We start from the raw sequence: 20,452 nt of genomic DNA, 5'->3' as shown, positions 1-20,452 counted from the left end.
CGTCTTCTGTGTGATTTAGTAAAATTTGTCTGCCTTATTGATTCCAATAGAACATGGATTCCCCATGTTCTTTGGATTCCCCAAAGAACATGATTCTTTAATCAATTGTATTTTTGTCATTTTTAAATTCTATTAATCTCTGCCCTTCTCAGTAATGAGTCCACTGATTCTGGATTCATTATTCCTTTTCTAATTTCTTGAGTTGAAAGTTCATTCTTTGTCATTATTTTTTATTGTTTAGTAATTGTTCTAAGGGTGTCCATTAAATGCTAAGTATTGCTTGGGCCACCCGCCTATAGATTCGTCACGTGGTACAGCGGCAATCCTTGCTGAAGAAAGTTTTGGTTTTTGTCTCGATTTCTCTGTCCAAATACCATTTTTTAAATTTCCAACGTTATCTTGGCCAGTTTGTTTTTAATTTCTACTTTGTGTTTGCCTCAAGTTGTGCCGGTATGATTTCTGCTTCCTTTGAAATTTATTGAGATTTTTTTGATGCCTGATACGGAGTGTGTGGACTGTTCCTCGTGCGTTTGAAAATAATTCACGGTCTTTGTTATCTGGATGCAAATTTTCTATGTATCTACTAAGTTGAATTTGTTAGCCCTGTTATGAATAATCTCTCTGCTCCTGTGTTTTTGTTTTTGTTTTTTGCTAGTTGATTTATCTATTCTGAGAGAAGTGTGCCAAAGTCTTTCACCGTGATTGTGACTTTGTCAATATCTTCTCGTATTCCAATTATCTTTTGCTTTATACATTTTCCAGGATGTGTTATTATATGCATAAAGGTTTATGACTGCCATTTCCTTATGGTAAACTGGATCTTTCTTCACTAGGAAGTATCTCTCTTTGGCCCCTTTCATCTTTTTCAACTTACTTATTTATTAAAGTTTATTTATTTGAGAGAGAGAGAGAGAGCGTGTGTGTGCCTGAGCAAGTGGGGAAGGGACAGAGAGAGTCGGGGAGAAAGAGAATCCCAAGCAGGTTCCGTACTGTCAGTGTGTGGAGCCCGATGTAGGGCTTGAACTCGTGAACCGTGGGATCACGACCTGAGCAGAAATCAAGAGCCGGATGCTTCAACTGAGATACCCAGGCACCCCTCATCTTCTTCAATTTAAATTCTGCTTTATTTTTCTGCTGCTATGATTACCATAATTGCTTTCTTTTTGTTAATATTTGCCTGGAGCCTCTTTTAAAAATCTTTTGATTTTTCTACCATTGTTTGTTTGAGATGTATCTCTTGTCTCAGACTATAGATAGGAATTAATGTAATTCAAGGTGAAATTCTGGGTCAACGAGGGACTCGAACCCATTCACATGTATTGTGATTGGTGATTTGACTGGACTATCTTCATATATGTGATTTATTTATTGTACTTATGATTGAAAAGCTTCTTCTTCAACTCTGTATCTCCCAGAGCCAACCTGAGAGCTGGGCTCGCAGCAATAGATGTTCAACAAATGCTCATCGAATAACACCTTCCTTGACCCCTGGATTCTGATCTGATTTGACCACGTATGGCAGAAGCCCCCCATTGTAATGGGGTTGGGACTAACGCTCAAATTATTGGTAAAAGAAGTTCTCAAGAAGGCTTTAAGTTCCCTTATTAATTCTAAGGGATCTTTCCTCTTCGTGTAGATTTAATGTCAAAGATTTGAGGTCTTCTCGAAGTGTGAGGTCTGTTGTTAGGGGTTAGTGGGGGGTAAAGATTTCAGAACTGGGGGAGGAAATCCAGGGTACTGTCTGCATCAGCCATGCTCCCTGGGAGGGAAACTGAAGAACGTTTCCCAGCAAAACTGAATCACTGTTTTCAGTTCTGGATTTGGGTCTCACGTATCTTTGTGTTTCCAGACTCCCCTACCAGAGTCCCGGATAATTGGTTTACTCTCGAAAAGACAGTATTCCGGCAACATTAACTTCATGGCAGGCTCACCTAGAGGGACTAAATATGCTGGAGAAAGATGGCACCCAACCCGGGACATCTTTTTCTTACCTGAGTTGACACAGAGACTGAAAACACAAAAGAAGCGTATGTTCTGTCACGGTGAAAAGGATGCTAGACTGGAATCAAGGGCCTCTCAGGTTTGATCGTGCCCAGTTGGGCCCATCCAAACATCTCTGGAAATCTCTTTCCGTACGAAGGAGCTGGATTAGTTGATCCGGATCCGACACTTCTTCCAACCGTGTCTGGAGAAGTCTTATGCTGAAACTCCGGTGACGGTTAACCCAGCCAACACCCTTAAGATTCTGCCATGATCTCTTGGTACCTCAACCCAGGTTCATCTTATTCAGTGACTGACTATAAATCATGCAGCTTTCATAGCGTTGAGTACCGCGTTAAGCAGCAGTGTGTGTTTTTCTAAGCCTTTACGAAGTAGCCAGTTACTGAGCGGAGAAGATAAGGCCCTGTGGCTTCTCCAGTTGCTTTGCCTTGTGTAGAGGAGCACCCACCCCGGTGATTTCTTTGGCACTTGGAAGAAGGGACGCGGGTGACAGGCGGGCAATGCCAAATGCGGGTCTTCGAGTAGGACACCGTAGGCTCCCTCCGTAGGCTGAACCCAGGCCGTCTCCTCTCCCTTCCTTCCGGAAATGGCACTATTTTACCATAGATGGTGAACTACAGAATTCTCTTTTCCGCCTGAAGTGTAGTCGGAAGCGTGGAGATTTGATCCGAGGCTTGGGGGAGGGGGGGCGGGTCAGGCATTCAACAAAGATGCGGAACTGTCGTCCAGCGTCCCACCCGGTGACCTGTCGGAGCACGGGCTGCTCTGCGCTGAGGTTCATGAGTAGGATCGAGATCGGCCAAGATCCAGCTCGGCTGAGCAAATGGGTTTCGCTGCAGGGTCTTCTCCCTCAGCATTTTCTTCCAGTTTCCTGCAGAATTGGCTTTGGCTCTGACCAGCACTGTTTGTTCTTCCCAGCCAGCCCCACGATCTCCACCTCTCCTTGCGGGGGGGGGGGGGGTGCTGATATTTTGGACGGTGGTTTTGAACTGTGCTTGGAAGACAGGGGTTCCAATTGGCAAGCCCCTGAGGGCAAGAAGAGAGCTGACGGTGGGCGGGGCTCAGAGGCAGTGGGCGGGGCTCAGACCCTTGGCGAAAAGACTGGGAAGGCGTTCAATAGATTTTAACTGGAGTTTAGCTCCTCGTTCCGGGACGCTAGTATTTTCTTGCAGCCCTTTCTTAAAACGGCCACAAGCAAGCAGGTGTCCCAAAAGTGGATCGTCTGAGTTCAGGCTGACTTCTCCTAACCCCAGTGCCTCTCCCCTTCCAGAATGGCTGCAGTCTGTCCAGGCCACCATGATCCTGTCGATCATCTTCAGCGTTCTGTCCCTGTTCCTGTTCTTCTGCCAGCTCTTCACTCTCACCAAAGGGGGCCGGTTTTACATCACCGGAGTCTTCCAGATCCTTGCCGGTGAGTTGGGGATGACAAACTCCAAGGGGGAAGCTGTTCCTGGGTCTCCAAGGCTGGTGAGTGACTGATGTTTGTGAGTCTGCACATTGGGTGGTTTTTATAAAGTACAGGTGTGTGTGTGTGTGTGTGTGTGTGTGTGTGTGTACCTACGCATGCACCTTAGAATTTGAGAACTCTCTACCTCCCCAGGGAACAGGGTAGATGGGAAATAGGACTTAGGGACTCGAGAACGAAGGTCCATAACCCAGCCAGACCTAATACCGGGGACGGAGCCACGGTCTGGACACATCATCGGAGGTGAATGTTAATAAGGATAGGAGTAGAGCAAAGGCCACGCTTGAGGGTTGTATCCCTGCACGTTGTGCGAAGCCCCAAGGAACCATCCTTCCTTCAGCACGGAAAGTGGCCCCAGTGGGCGGCTGAGGTTGTTTTCAGATACGTGTCTCTCACCTCCAAGCAGTGGTGAAGCCACGGCACATTCTTGTTCTCCTTTACCCCAGCTCCGGGGCTCCACTGGGCTTTGGCTTACTGTTGTCCTTCTTAGGTATCTTCACTTTGGCACCCCCCACACGGCATCATTTCCTAACATGGGGCCGTGACAACACGCGAGAGGTCTCATTCCTCTCCTCCTTTTTTAAAAAAAATTTTCTAATGTTTATTTACTTTTGAGAGGGAGACAGAGCGCGAGTGGGGGAGGAGCAGAGAGAGAGGGAGACACAGAATCGGAAGCAGGCTCCAGGCTCTCAGCTGTCAGCACAGAGCCCGACGCGGGGCTTGAACTCACGAACCGTGAGAGCACGACCCGAGCTGACGTCGGACGCTTACCGACTGAGCCGCCCTATTCCTCTCCTCCTTAAACCACCTTCCAGTTCCCCCACAGGATAGGTTATCCGTATGTACGATGTGCAGAGTCCGAGAAGCTTCTCTTACAGAGGGTGACAGCTTCCAACTTTGTCTCTAGATTCTGGCCAGTGTCTTCCTTCACTGACTCTTCTCTTCCTGTCTATTGACTGCCAGTTGACTGAGTCAGAAGGCGCTGGAGAGAATTAAGAGATGCGGTGGTGGATCCTATAATCCGTGTTAACAAGTCACATGCTCCCGGTGCACCAGAGAGCCTCTCTGTACTGTGAGATGTTCTAGATGCCGGCTGGCTGAGTAGGCGGAGGGCTAGGCTGTCCTCTCTTCTTTTAGTTGGTTGTCAGAATGTCCGTGGTGCTGAATCACCACCCTGTGCTCAGCGGCAGTCATTGGAGGGTTGATAACAGCCCACACGTCTTTGGTGAGTGCAGGTGTAACGGCTTACCCACGGCTGTACGGGAAGACACGGGCTGAGGTTAGATGTTGATGATCTTTTCTAGAAGCCAGAGAGAACCCCCCCCCCCCCCGCCACCTTCCCTGGAAAAAGGAGGGGAATTGGACAGCTACTTCTCATGAAATACTTAAATACGGCATTCCGGTACGTGCAGTTTTAGGATGTGAAAACCTAATAGGGCTTTGCTGCTTGCATAGGTTTAGTTCGACCAAGCGAGCCAAGCTCCTAGAGTGGTGCCGGTTTTATTAAGTTACTCATTATGCGGTACGGTGTCATTCCTAGGTGTGTTAGAAGAAGAGTTATCAATTAGTCATTCCCGTTTCTGAAAGTAATACACAAAACTGGAACGTGGTCTGGGGATTTCTTTTTTTTTGGCTTACCATTTACAGTTCGATGTCAAGTCGACTGATGATCATTATCTGTTGCATCAGTGGATCTGTCCTCAAGAGAGAATAATACAGACTTGGGAACCAGAACTTTCATAAAATATATATATATATACATACACACACACACACATATGCATATACATATATCATCATATATGTACATATATCACATACATACATATATCATCATATGTATATGCATATGTGTGTGTGTGTGTGTATGTGTGTGTATGTATGTGTATATATATATGAGACCTATACAAGGGTGTTATTTTACTGATAAACTGAGATCAGGAGAGGATAATGAATAGCCAAGGTCACCCAGCTCAAGCAGGAACAACCAGAAGCCCATACTTCCTCCGATACCACGTGGGCTCGATATAGTTAGCAACCTCCTTATGGTTAGAGATAACGGAATCCGCCCGAATTGCTACAGAACGGAAAATGCAGGGTGGAAACTCCGCTTTTTCCAAAATATAGTTCCTGATGCACCCTCACTTCTCTGTTTTGAATCGCCTCTGAACTCGATACAAGCCTTTTAGACTGCTGCTATTTAAAAAAAAAAAACAAAAAACCCTGGGGTGCCTGGGTGGCTTAATCAGTTAAGCATCCAACTTCGGCTCAGGTCATGATCTCATGGTTTGTGAGTTCGAGCCCTGCGTCGGGCTCTGTGCTGACAGCTCAGGGCCTGGAGCCTGCTTCGGATTCTGTGTCTCCCTCTCTCTCTCCCCCTCCCCCACTGGCGCTCTCTCTCTGTCTCTCAAAAATAAATAAATGTAAAAAATAAATTAAAAAAAACCCCTCTATGTCTAAAAGCACATGATTTGTTCTTCATTTCTCCCCTTCCAATGTAGCTTCTTATCTATCATGGGATCCAACGTTCAGTTATCAGTTCATCAGCCTAGCGGCCCCGGTTTGAATAGAAAGTGGTGTTGGATGAGAAAAGTCAAGCCACAGTAGCGGTTGTAATCTACCAGCCCTAAGGAATGTTCTGTTCTGAACTGTTCACCCCAGTTAGCGGGAGCTGAAAGCAGGTGGTCTGGGAGCCGCAGGTTCCTTGCCCCACCCCCCCGAACGTTGCATTCGAACTTGATCTACAGGGTCCTCCCACTCAGGTTGAAAACTTCAAGGAGAAGAGGCTTCACTTGAAGATTTCCGTGCTTCTGCAAAGCACTGAGCCGTTTTAAGCGGAAGCCCTTGGAATATTTTCTGAGTCTCCCAATACTTTCTGCGCTGCCTCTGCCTCACTTCCCTTGGAAGGATCCAGCTGTGGTCTTCGTAGATCACACGCACGAGGGTGCGGGAAAGGCGGATGAAAGGTGTGGGGGGCTCTCGGGGCTGACTGTCCATGTAGGGAGCCGTCTCTGTCTTTCTCCAGATTACACGTCTGTGTGTGCTTATTGGTCTGCCTGATTCCCTTCTGCGTGTCGTAATTAGCAGGTCTTAACATTTACGAGCTGTCTTCCCTTGATTACATACTTCACAGGTTGGCTGCTTTTGGGGGATATAGCAACAGGTGTCTTCATCTAGTTCATTGCTTTTTTTTTTATATTAAAAACATGTTTTTTGATGTTTATTTTTGAGAGAGAGAGACAGAGCACAAGCAGGGGAGGAGCAGAGGGAGAGGGAGACGCGGAATCCGAAGCAGGCTCCAGGCTCCGAACTGTCAGCACAGGACCCGATGTGGGGCTCGAACTCGCAAACCCTGAGATCATGACCTGAGCCGAAGTTGGATGCTTAACTGATTAAGCCACCCAGGCGCCCCAGGGTTTTTTTTTTTTTAATAACAGAGCCACCTAGGCACCCCATCTTTTTAAATTTTTTTAACGTTTATTTTTGAGAGAGAAAGAGCACAATCGGGGGAGGGGCAGAGAGAGAGAGAGAGAGAGAGAGAGAGAGAGAGAGAGATGCAGAATCCGAAGCAGGCTCCAGGCTCCGAGCCGTCAGCCTGGAGCCCAATGCGGGGCTTGAACTCATGAACTGTGTGAGATCATGACCTGAGCTGAAATCAAGAGTCGGGCACATAACCGACTGAGCCGCCCAGGTGCCCCGAATAAAGAAGGTGCTTTTAGAAAATTCCAGTGCTCAGCCTTTGTCCCTGGAGAGCTCTTGGGAGGGGCTGCTCCCTGGGTGACTCTTGATCAGGGCTTAGGAACCACTGGTGTGGCCATCGAGCTCTTTGTAATCCCTCTTTCTGGTCTTACTGGACTTTCTCTGCTGATGACTCTTCCCACTCAGGAGCCATAGATTGTTCCAAACCCCATTCTTAGAGAAGAGCCATTCTGAATCAGTGTCTGGACTTCGGAGTCCTTTTTATTTCCAGAACCTGCAGCCGTCTGTTCTCAGACAGCGCTTACCCTGGCCCTAGCTCTGTTGGGCTGGGTTGCCCTCGATGGGAGAACATCAAGAAATTCGCAGAAGTACAGACCCGAAAGACAGATCCAAGTTTTGACTGATTTCGTTACTTGACGCCCCGCACCGAGCTCTGTGCATCGAAGGCTCCATAGAAGGGCCTGAATAACCCGCTTGTTGGATTACTGGATAATTGTGTTCCCTTGCCGCGAACTCGGGTCACGTGTGTGTATAGCTTACTATTTATTGTGACTAAAAGGAACAGAAAACCCGGTCAAAGGGGACTCCCGAGGGAGGGTTTCCGTTTGTTCTGTTTGTTTCGTCAAACAGACTGATAGAGATCTAGGGCTTTAGAACGAAAGGATTTTGGGGATGCATAAAAGCACGATGCCCTCCCTGTTCCGAGGGGCCCAAAGGCAGCTGTGGTCAGACACCACATTTAGAAACCCCCCCTTAGGAATGAACTAAACCAGGGGCGCCTGGGAGGTTTCGTCGGTGAAGCGGCCGACTCTTGATTTCCGCTCGGGTCATGATCTCACAGTCCGTGGGATCGAGCCCCACGTTGGGCTCTGTGCAGACAGCTCAGAACCTGCTTGGGATTCTTTCTCTCTCCCTGTCCCTCCCCTGCTTGTGCTCTTTCTCTCTCTCTCTCTCCCCCACCCCCAAAATAAATAAATTAAAAGAAAAAGAGGGATGAACCAAAAAAAAAAAAAAAAAAAAAAAAAGGGATGAACTGTTCCAGATGCTGCTCCAGCCGTGCCCAGGTCAGAAGCCAGTAATGCTGTGGGGGTGATTTTCTAAGCAGCATTTGGGGGCCGAAAGCGGAAACCGGCCCGGCAGTGCAGAGAAGGCTCTGTGTGGGTCCGACAGAGAGCCCAACAGAGAGCCCAACGCTTTCAGAGGAATGGACCTTCTAGCCTCTTCCCGAGACGTTTTGTCACCCTCAGGAGCGGGGGGGAGGACATGACTCACAGGTGTTCACTCATCCAACCATCGCCACAAGGCAACTCACCCCCCCCCCATCCCCCCCCGCCCGCCGCGTGCTTTCTAGCAACTTCTCTCAGGCTTCCACTCCGGGCCCTCTAATGAACAGCTTCCGCAGAGGTCACTGATGTCCACATGCTCTCTCTCTCTTTTAAGTTAGTTTATTTATTTTGAGAGAGAGAGAGAGAGAGCACACGAGCAGGGGAGGGTCAGAGAGAGAGAGAGAGAGAGAGAGAGAATCCCGAGCAGGCTCCACGCTGTCAGCACAGAGCCCTCCGCAGGGCTCGAACCCACAAAGCCACGAGATCGTGACCTGAGCCGAAACCCAGAGGCGGACACTTACTGACTGAGCCACCCAGGCGCCCCGTGACGGGGATAGACTCTTGAGTGGCCAGCTCTTCTGTGTTGTCTGGAGAGGGTCAGAGTCCCCCACTCACAGCTGCCTGCCCTCCCAGACTCGGGCCCCTCCCAGGGCATCCCTGTCACTGCCGGGGCACACGCCGCTCGTCCTTGGAGAAGGCAGGACACTGTTGGTGTGACCGCAACCTCCCTCACCTTCCCCACGAGGTGGGGGGGTGGGGAGGACCTTCATCACCATGCCCCCACCTACAGGTCATTGAGAAAGCGACTTTATGGGGACCGCCCATTTATGGGAACACCTGTGTGACATTGGGAGGTCTGTCGTATGGCATTAACTCCCCGTGTTCCAGGGCACCGCTATGGCACTACACGCAGACCGCCTTGTCATCGCGTATACCCTAAAGCATCAGTCTCCCGACGACCGTAATTACGAAGCGTATATCTGCTCTTTGGCTTTGCGAGCGTCTCAGCAGGTGGCTCGTGGCAGCGAAGCTCAAGGTCATTTAACCCCCGAGATACTCCTCGACGGATACCCTACAGACAAGGCCGTCTAGTGAGTCACTGCACTTGGGTGTCCTGCCTCCCTCTGTCCCCCGTGGTCGCCGACGGAACGTGTGCTCTCTGCTGGTGAAATCTGGGCACAGCTGGTCTGCACAGCCACCGCGGGTTTGTTCCTGCCCATGCTGGGTAGACGCGGGCCCCATTCGGAAGCCTCGCCAGCATGACAAGCATGGGCCTGGCCTTTTGGCACTCGTTCCCTGGATCACACTTGTCTTTCTATAGCCCTGCCCCCAGGAGGTAGCCGGGTATCGGGCCGAGAGACAACTTCGGTATTCTTGAAGTTCAAGTATTTCTTGAAGACAAGAATTTGCACCTTGCGGAGGTCAGCCATGGAGCCGTTGGGGAAGATAATCGGGGATCTCGGACAACAGGGCAAATAAAGCACGTTCCCAGCAGAGCCCTCGAATGGCAGTTTGCCGGCCCTTGGTTTTCCCTCTACCCCGGGCATCCGCGCTGTCCCCCTAACTTTCTGTAGGTAGCGGGTCCTGGATCCGATCCCGCGGGAGCTGCGGGACTATTGTGTGGCCTTCTCAACAGGGGCCACTCAAGTGGGAGCTTTCTCCTCTGACTGGGAGAAGGATGGTCTTATCAGGGTGGCGAATGTAGTATATTCCCACTTACGTGCTTTGTTCAAACAAAGTTTACAGTGTCCAGTGAAATAGCAGGGAGGTTAGATGTAGGTGGTCTGGGACATTGGGAGCTTTGGAACCACAGGAATCCCACATAGCACGCTGGGTTTATAATAGAGTCACTCAGAGCCTCTCAAAGACCCTGTTTTCAGGAGGGAACAGAGGGAACAGAGCAGGCTTTGTGGGGCGCCAGGCTGGGGTGCTGACATCGCGGGACCCCTCCCTGCAGGGGGATGCTGACTGTCACTGTGGGCGCGGACCATCGCTCTTGAACTTGCCTGCTTCAAGAGTCCCACACCAAAGGGCTGCAGAGGTGGGCAGGGGAAGGGCCACCTGATTTATCTCTCGACCCGATAATCTTGCACTCTTGGGGGTTCAGACCCGACCTTGAGGGCACCAAGAACTGTTAGAAGGGACCGGATGCAATGGAGCTTGATAGATTCCTCTCTCGGCTTCCCACTCATATCCTATCCCCCCCCTTCTTTTTCCTCTCTCTGTATCCTCTGTCTGCCTAATGGTGCTCGTTGGCATTGCTTGCTTGGTCTCCTGAGTGGAAGTCCTGCCAAGGGGCTCTGAGGTCTGCCTGGACCCCAGTGCTCTTGCCCTGGCACAATTCAGATCGTGGCCAAGTGCCCCTTCGCTTTACTGGTTCAGATAACATCACCACCCATTTGAACAGTGCTTTACGGGTTTCCAGGCGCTCCCATGCCCAACCCTCCCTGGAGAGCGCTAGGTGGGTTTATCTTGTGAGTCGAATTCTTGCTGGCCACATCCTTCTGTCGACGAGGCGTTGGCGACAGTCCGAGGAAGAGAAATAGGGCAGAAAAGATGACAAGCAACCTTGGAGATGCTGGTCTGGGTCCCCTCGATCAGAAGCAGAGAGCAGATTCTTTCCCCTGTTTCTGTATCTTCGAGGCCCTTCCCTGCTGCCAGATCCAGAATCACAGCTGCTTTTCTTCTTCTCCTTCTCCTTCTTCTTTTAATTTTTTAAATCTTTGAGAGAGACAGAGTGTGAGTTTTGGGAGGGGTGGGGAGAGAGGGAGGTACAGAATCCGAAGCAGGTTCCAGGCTCTGAGCTGTCAGCACAGAGCCGGACACAGAGCTTGAACCCACGAACTGTGAGATCATGACCTGAGCTGGAGTCAGACTTCCAACAGACTGAACCACCCAAGTGCCCCTTTTCTTCTTCTTCTTCTTTTTTTTTTAAGTTTATTTACTTACTTATTTATTTATTTTGAGAAAGATACAGAGAGCGAGAGGGGGGAGGGGCAGAGAAAGAAGGAGACGGAATCCCAAGCAGGCTCCACGCTGTCAACACAGAGCCTGACTCGGGGCTTGAACCCCTGAACTGCACAAGATTGTGACCTGAGCCGAAATCAAGAGTCGATCGATTGCTTAACTGGCTGAGCCCCCCAGGCGCCCCTCAGACATGCTCTTTGAGCACAGCGTTATCTGCGGAAGATTGGGTGACCTTTTTCCTGGTATGTGTGTGTATGTGTGTGTGTGTGTGTGTGTGTGTGTGTGTGTCAAGAGAGAGGAAATGGTGTGGGCAGGTGTCCGGAGTCCTATGGAATCTGCAGCGGGGAGGTGGACGGGGGGCCCCTCCCCGCCTCCCTCCCCCTACCTGTCCCTGTCTTTCCCCAGGTCTGTGTGTGATGAGTGCAGCGTCCATCTACACGGTGAGGCACCCAGAGTGGCATCTCAACTCTGACTACTCCTACGGCTTCGCCTACATCCTGGCCTGGGTGGCCTTCCCTCTGGCCCTTCTCAGCGGCGTCGTCTACGTGATCTTGCGGAAACGCGAATGAGGTGCCCAGACGGTTTGGTCTGAGGCACTGAGCGTACATCGGGGGAAGGGAGGAAGGAAACCAGAAAAAAAAAAAAAAAAAAAGAGAAAGAAAGAAAAAAACCCAACCCAAACCAACCATCCAAACAAAAGAGCTAGCCAAAAAAACCCAAACTCAAACCAAATCAAACAGAAAGCAGTTGAGGGGGGGGTTCGTGTTGACTCAAGATGTATATAATATCTATGGTTTATAAAACCTATTTATAACACTTTTTACATATATGTACATAGTATCGTTCGCTTTTTATGTTGACCATCAGCCTTGTGTTGAATCTTAAAGAAGTAGCTAAGGAACTTTTACCTCCTAACCGTATAACGGAGCTCTGTTCTTTTGTTCTGTTTTGTTGTTCTTTTTGTTTGGCCCGGACGTAAAATACTTCCCATCTTGCCCCTTCCCTTTTATCGGAAAGTAGATACCTCCCTTCACTCCACCTCATTCAGAAAACCAAAGCGTGGGTGGGAGCCCCGACTGGCCAGAAGCCCTTTTGCTTGGCGGGCGACCCGGTGCGTCGCGCAGAGACAGGTCCCGCCCGCACCTCCATGCGAAGCCATGGACAGAACCCCCAAACTGGAGCCCTCGGCTTTGGAACACTTGCCCTTGGCCGTGAGTGTCTCAGCCGCACGTCTAGATGAGAAATCGGTGACAGCAAACCTATGAAATGGTGCTATGGATTTACCATTCCTTATTATCACTAATCGTCTAAACTACTCACTGGAAATTCAATTAACGGTTTTATGACATAAAGTAGGATGGACACCTGAGTAATTCTGTGTCATATAAATGGTTTATAACTGCTTTTGTACCTAGTGAGGCTGCAGTTATGACAATAATAAATAAATAATAAACACAGCGTTTACTGCTCCCACATTTTTCTTACGGTCGGAGCATCGGGACCAGCCTCTAGACCCCTCGGGACCGTGCATTCCCAGGACTCTTCTGGGTCTAGACTGTTCTCTGCCTCCAAGGACTGTCTGGCAATGACTTGTATTGGCCACCGACTGTACCTGTATATAAGGTGCCCTTCTGATGCTAAGACTCCAGACCTGTTTTTTTTTTTTCTTTTTTTCTTTTCTTTTCCTTTTTTTTTTTTTTTTGGCTTGGCTTTTTCTGATTTTATACCAAGTGTGGACTAAGATGCATTCAAATAAACATCAGAGTAACTCAACGATCTCTCTTGGGATTTTGTGGGGACCTCGGCGCGCGCGCGGTGGGGGGCGGCGGTGCACTTTAGAGCCGTAGCAGAGAGCAAGGCTGAGCTCGTGGTCTGGGCTCCCTAACAGGCCACAGGGAGCACCATATGCCTTCCGTAAGCCTGTGCAGATGTCTCCTGACTGAGGGAGAACAGGAATTGCAGCCGAAACAGAAACTGGACATGGACCGGAAGGGGCTTGCGTGTTCATTTAGCTCAGCTCCCTCTCTCTGTCTCGCGCTGTCCTCTGGTGACCCGCATGGGGACCAGGGGGCGTGTCACATCTGCGTCAACCTAACGTTCGGGGAATGTTGGCGTGAGCGGCACAGACCGTAACGTGTACAAGGAGGGGAGATGTGTTAATAGTGGAAAGGCGACAAGTTGGTGACTTGAGGCTGGGCTTTCAGGTGAGATGTTAGCACCAACAGAGCTCCCGCTCTGCGTGTGGTCCTGAGGGAGGGAGAGGGCCGACCGTGCCGTCTAGCTCCAGGTTTTTGGGCTGCGTCTCGCTCATAGCCACGTTTACCCGTTGACGTGTTATTGCGCGTTCGCGATACATCGAGCTCCCGGTGTGTTCGATATTTTCCCAGTTCTCATTGCGCATCTGTGTGAAACTGGGCACCAGGGATCAAGAAAGGATCGCATACTTCTTAATCGCAAAGGGTGATGGTTTCGCGAAGAGGCGTATGCAGACAGCCATACGGTAGCGAAGAGCACACAGATTAGGCACCTTAGGTTTGAACCTGCCCTTTGCCCCTTACCTGCTGTAGGAGGCTGGACAGGTTATTACGACTCTAGGATCCCACATCCTCACCTGTAAGATGATGCCAAGGCCAAGTTTATGGGATGGTAGATAGGAAAAAGATGAAATGTGTAACGTGCTTAGCACAGTGATCAGTAATTCGAAAGCAAATCAGTGATTATCACAGATGTGACGATTGGGGTGTACCGAGAGGAGATCTCGATTCTTCTGAGGGATTGTCAATATCAGGCCCAATGCGAGAATCTCCCATGCGGGGGGCCGCCCCAGAGATTTGGATTCCTTCTGTCTGTGTTGGCCCCCACCTGCCTTGATGGATCTGAAAGCCTCTACGGGTCTTTTCAGACTTCAGTGTGCTGATGAATCACCTGGGAAGCTTATCAAATGCAGATCCTGGTTCCGGAGGTCTGGGGTGAGGACTTCCGTTCTGCATTTCCAGTTCCTGCCTAAGTGATGCTGATGTCCCGGGACCAGGTCCCCCGGACCATGCTTTAAGCAGCGAGGGCCACAATGAAGCCACCTTTAGGCACTTCGTACTCTTTTGTCTCTGAACCCCAGTGATAGGAGGGCTTCCCCCTTCCCAGGTTTTCAGTAGTGACCAGCTAACTCTGCTTGTGACTTGGGTAGAACGGGTCAGGTGGTACAGATGGCCATTCCTATGCCCGGGAGACGTAGGTGGTTGGGAACACTGGGAACCTCACCAACTTGTACTTGGAAGAGTTGGCTTTCATGTCACAAACTTGTTTTTATAATATTTACCTAAAAGTTGAACATGCCTATATGTGAGATCAAAGAAGAAAACCAAAAGTGGTCCAAATCTTCCCGCCCAGGTAGCGTTTTTGGCATTAAAAAAAAAAAAAGTAATATATATCAAGGAGCATAACATCCTAAAGACATCTGGAGGGAAAAGTAACACGTGAAAGCCTCTTTTTCACCTCCCCACAGTGTCTTGTCAAAGCTAACGTAAGACATAGCTTATGATGTCTTCCGGGAGAAAAAGGCAATGCCAACATAGATACATCCATCCATTTATTTAAAAAGAGCACATCAAGGGACGCCTGTGTGGCTCAGTCGGTTAGGCATCCGACTTCGACTTCGGCTCAGGTCATGATCTCACGGTCCGTGAGTTCGAGCCCCGCATCGGGCTCTGTGCGGACAGCTCGGAGCCTGGAGCCTGCTTCGGATTCTGTGTCTCCCCCTCTCTCTGCCCCTCCCCTGCTCGCGCTCTGTCTCTCTCTCTCTCTCTCTCAAAAATAAATAAACAGGAAAAAAACTTAAGAAATCAATAAAACGTGTACCTGAAAGGGATCAGACTACCCACACTGTTTTGCACCAAGCTGTTCTTTTCATTTAATGATCCAAATTGGAGATCTTTCTACCTCAGCACAGACCTCATTCTTTTCAACGAGCTCCGGATTTCTCGCAAGCTTCTGCATTGTGTTCGTCAAGCCTCCCTAAGCCCTGGCTCAGCGCTTTTTGCCTGGGTGGAGACGCATCCACAAAACGGGTAGCTGCTACTCTCTTTCCAAGGAACAGACCTCAGCTGCCCCGGAGAGTGAAGTTCAAGCCTCGGGGTGCTCCCAAGCATGGTGGCAGTGCTCGGAGAGGGCAGCTGGGAGGACGCTGAAGGCCCAGGCTGCATTATAGGCCACTGGTTTGCAGGACAGAACATGTGGATACTACCGGTAGGAGGAAGCCTCCTGAGGTCAGAGCAAATAATCAGACCCTGACTTCAGAAACTGTTCTTTCAAAGGAGTTAAAGTTTGACTGGATGAACTCGTAGACCAGTTGACGACCCAAGGCGTTGCTGAAAACAGCAGAGAAACCGGCAGTAAATGAATGGCGTCTGACAACGGGATGTGGTCTGGGAAAGAGAGCAAGAGAGCCCTATGAATCCCCTGTCATGGTGAACATTCCAAAGCATCCCTAACCACCGCCCCCCCCCCCCCCCCCCAAGGAACATCAGAGGCTGAACACTGTGCGGAGGAAAGAGACCTCACCAAAAGAATCCAGTCGGTTACTAAATACAAGCATACCTTGTTTCATCGCACTTCGTAGATCTTGCATCGTTTACAAATTGCAGGTTTGTGGGGCCTGCGTTGAGCGAGTCTCCCCATGCCGCTTTCCCGTCAGCATTTGGTCACTTTGTGCCTCTGTGTCACGTTTTGGGAGTTTTTGCGATATGTCAGTCTTCTTCAGTATTACATTTGTTACGGTGATCTGTGACCAGGGATTGTGCCTTGCTAAAATCTCAGACGATAGCATTTTTTTTTTTTGGCAGTAAATTAGTTTTTTTTTTTTAATGTTTTACTTATTTTTGCGACAGAGAGAGACCGTGCATGAGCAGGGGAGGGGCAGAGAGAGAGGAAGACACAGAATCCGAAGCAGGCTGCAGACTCCAGCTGTCAGCACAGAGCCCGAGGCAGGGCTCGAACTCGTGAACCGCGAGATCATGACCTGAGCCGAAGTCGGACACTCCACCGACTGAGCCACCCAGGCGCCCCCCGACGCTCTTAAAAAAATTTTTTTTTATATTTATTTTTGAGAGAGAGAGGGAGATAGAGCGTGAGCGGGTGAGGGGCAGAGAGAGAGGGAGACACAGAATCCGAAGCAGGCTCCAGGCTCCCAGCTGTCAGCACAGAACCTGACCCGGGGGGCTCAAACTCAGGAGCTGTGAGATCATGACCTGAGCCGAAGCTGGACGCTTCACCGACTGAGCCACCTGGGGGCCCTGACATTCTTTTATGATAAAAACAGCCAACAAACTAGGAATAAAAGAGAATATCCACAACCTAATGAAGTCCATCTATAAAAAAAAAAACCCTCACCTCACATCATATGTATTGGTAAAATAGTGAGTGTGCTCCCTCTAAAATCGGGAAGAAGACAAGTGTGTCTGTCTCTATTTAACATTAACTTGGAGGTTCCAGCTAGGACAATTAGGCAAATTAGATTAAACAAACAGAAGTCATCAAGATTAAAATGGAAGACTGAAACTATCTGTATTCACAGGTAAATGATCTCATAATCAGAAAATCCTAAGTGATCCAATAAAAAAAAAAACCCTTAGAACTAATAAATGAATTCAGCAAAGAGGCAGGGCACAATATGAACATACAAAAATCAGTTGTATTTTTATATTTGCAATGAACAATTAAAAAATGAAACTGAGAAAGTAATCCCACTTAGAATAGCATCCAAAAAGGGGAAAAAAAAAAAACAACTTAGGAATAAATGTAACAAAAAAGTGAAAAACTTACGTGTGAAAATTATGGAACATTGATGAAGACGTTAAAGAAAATCTAAGTAATTGGGAAGATAGTCTATGTTCATGGATTGGAAACTTTAACATTGTTAAGAAGGAAAATGCTCCTAAATTTTTCTACAGATTCAAGGCAATTTCCATCGGAATCCCAGCTGCCTTCTTTATTAGAAATTCACAAGCTGTTTCTAAAACTCAAATGGGATGGTAAGAGACCCAAAATAGCCAACACGATCTGGCAAAGGAACGAAGTAGAGGACCCTTATTTCTGGATTTCAAAACTTACTATGCAAAACAATGGTAATCAAGACAGTGTGGTATTGGCCCAACAACAGACATATAAATGAGTGGAATAGGGTTGAAAGTATAGAAGTAAGCCCATATGTCTATGATCATATATCATAAACCCACATATATTTGAATTCTATGATCATAAAATACCATCAACTGGATCTTCACAGAGGTGCAAAGACCATCTAATGGGGAAAAATAGTCCTTTCAACAGACAGGGCTGGAATAGCCAAACATCCACATGCAACCAAAAAAATAAATTGGACTTTTATTTAACAATATATACAAAAATTAACTCAAAATGGATCAATGACCCAAATTTAAGAGCTAAAAGTATAAAACTGTTGAAAGCTTAGGCGTCATCTTTGTGACCTTGGGTTTGGCAAAGCATCTTAGCTATAACACCAAAAGCATCAGCAACAAAAGAAAAAAATCAATACATTGGACATCATCAAAATTAAAAGCTATTGTATTTCAAAGAGCACCATCCAGAGAGTGAAAAGACAAACCACTGAATAGAAGAAAGTACTTGCCAATCATATATGTGATGCTGAACCTACATCTAGAATATATTTGTAAAGAACCCTTAGGGGCACCTGGGTGGCTCAGTTGGTTAAGCGTCCGACTCGGGCTCAGGTCATGATCTCACGGTTCATGGGTTTGAGCCCCACATCAGGCTCTGTGCTGACAGCTCAGGGCCTGGAGCCTGCTTCGGATTCCGTGTCTCCCTCTCTCTGCTCCCCCCTCCCACTCACGCTCTGTCTCTCTCTGTCTCTCCTTCACAAATAAATAAACATTAAAATAAAATTAAAAAAAAAAGAACCCTTATATTCAATAATAAAAAAGATGAATGACCCAATTAAAGCAGGGGTGAAGGACTTCAGCAGACATTGGTCCAAGGAATAAATACAAATGGCAAGTAAACACCCCCCTCCCGGCCAAAAGGCTCAGCATTGGAAGTCATCAAGGAAATGAAAATGAAAACCAGAAGGAGATGTTAGTTCATACCCCACTAGGTTAGCTAGAATCAGAAAGTCGGACAATTGATTACACATGTTGGTGAGGGCGTAGACAATTTGTAGCCCCCATACACCGATGGCGGGAATGTAAACAGCACAACTCGTTTGGAAAACATTGTCGGTTCCTCAAAGGATATTAAACATAGAGCTACCATATAACCTAGCAATTTCTGTCCTGGGAATATACCTGAGAGACACAAACACACAAAACACAGAAACTGGTACAGGGATGTTTTTGGCCGTGTTAGTCATACCAGCCCAAAGGTGGAAACAACCCAAATGTCCATCGACTGAAGAATGCATAAATAAAACGTCATAGATCCAAATGCCAGGAGATGCGGTCAACGTGGGTGAAACTTGGAAACCTTATGCTAAATGAAAGAAGTCAGTTGCAAAAGGCTGCATATCGTGTCAGTCAATTTCCTTGGAAGTCCAGAGTGGGGAACTCTACAGCGACAGAAAGTAGATCAGTGACGACTTAAGGCTGGGAAGCGGGGCTGGAAACGCAGTGTTGTGATAGCTCACAGGTAACCATGTTTCCTTTGGAGGTGATAAAAATGTTCTAAAATTGACTGTCATAATGGTTACATATCTTCTCCTGGAAGTGAATATACTAAAAACCAGTGAATTGTATCCTTTAAATAGGTCAGTTGTGTACTAGGATAATTATATCTCAATAAAGCTGTTAATAAAAAGAAAGAAAAGAGATGGTTGTCTGTTCCTGCTGTTCCTTGTTCTCTCATTAAGTCTGTTCTTTCTGTTTGAAAAGTAATCCGCCTTTTATTTTCGTGGTTTGGGTTATTTTTTCTCCTAAAGGGACAAGATTCTTTTTTTTTGTTTTTAATTTTTAAAATTTTTATTTATCTTTGGCGGGGGGAAGGGGCAGAGAGAGAGGGAGACACAGAATCCGAAGCAGGCTCCAGGCTCCGAGCTGTCAGCCCTGATCGTGACCTGAGCCGAAGTCAGGCGCTCAACCAACTGAGCCACCCAGGCGCTCCCCCCCACCTCCCCATCCAAAAGGGACAAGATTCTTATTTCTTCTAAGCAATAAAAAGCAAGGCAGGATATTGAAGATGAACAGCTTACATATTTCTTCACTAACAGAATCTTGGGTTTTCGGGGGCACCTGGGTAGCTCAGTCGGTTGAGCGTCTGTCTGACTTTGGCTCAGGTCATGATCTCACGGTTTGTGGGTTCGAGCCCCGGGTCGGGCTCTGTGCTGACAGCTTGGAGCCTGGAGTTCGTTTCCGATTCTGTGTCTCCCTCTCTCTCTCTGCCCCTCCCCTGCTCATGCTCTGTTCTCTCTCTGTCTCAAAAATAAATAAAACATTTAAAAAAAATTAAGAATCTTGGGTTTTCTCAGGGGACTGTTTTGATGACATTTATTTTCCATCCTGGAGCTCATCTGAGAAATAGTTCAATGTCAGGAATTTATACAAATGGAGTTTTGATTAGAAATCGCCCTCTTAGCAGCCGCCTTCTGCCGGGCGTTCAGACTCGAGGAGTGTCCTGTTTACAAAATGGCAAATGGATGGAGCGAAGGAGCACCTCAGGGCGTCAGGCATGCTTTCTTCCATTTTCTTTTCTCTCCAGGATTTTGTACCCTCGTGTCTTAGTAAACCCTAAACTCCAACTTTGTCTGCAAGTCTTCAAGGGCCTGAAAACGGCTTAGTCTTTCTGCCCTTAGCATCTGCTTCTAGACAGCTTTGCAAGCTCTTGGTTTGCTGCTAATATACTCTCAAAAAAATTTTTTTTTTCATCTTTATTTATTTTTGAGAGAGAGGGAGACAGAGCACCAGCAGGGGAGGGGCAGAGACAGAAGGAGACACGGGATCAGAAGCAGGCTCCAAGCTCTGAGCCATCAGCACAGAGCCAGAGGCAGGGCTCGAACTCACAAACCGTGAGATCGTGACCTGAGCCGAAGTTGGACGCTTAACCGACTGAGCCACCCAAGTGCCCCCCTTTGGTCTGCTGCTTTGGGGGAAATTCGGAATTGGTGGTGGGCTCACCGCAGTGGGTTTCCTTTTCTCTGATCTGCTGGCGCAAATCCTGGTGGTCTTAGTGTCAAAATGATGCTCTCAAACAG

General features: G+C 48.1%; 1 protein-coding gene across 2 annotated transcripts in view; it reads left to right on the top strand.

The window, feature by feature from the left end:
• Positions 1–13,011, top strand: part of PMP22 (peripheral myelin protein 22) — a 31,890-nt gene extending 18,879 nt beyond the window's left edge. For both annotated transcript variants that reach the window (XM_058703044.1, XM_058703043.1), the window contains exons 4-5: positions 3,272–3,412; positions 11,644–13,011. In XM_058703044.1, the coding sequence (XP_058559027.1) occupies positions 3,272–3,412; positions 11,644–11,807 (305 nt within the window). In that variant the 3' untranslated portion in view covers positions 11,808–13,011. The remainder of the gene's footprint in view (positions 1–3,271; positions 3,413–11,643) is intronic.
• Positions 13,012–20,452: the final 7,441 nt, after the last annotated feature.

This window comes from Neofelis nebulosa, chromosome 16, assembly GCF_028018385.1.
Source record: "Neofelis nebulosa isolate mNeoNeb1 chromosome 16, mNeoNeb1.pri, whole genome shotgun sequence".
NCBI classification, from domain to species: Eukaryota; Metazoa; Chordata; class Mammalia; order Carnivora; family Felidae; genus Neofelis; species Neofelis nebulosa.
Note: the sequence above shows the minus strand (reverse complement) of the source record. Positions and strands in the feature narration are given on the sequence as shown.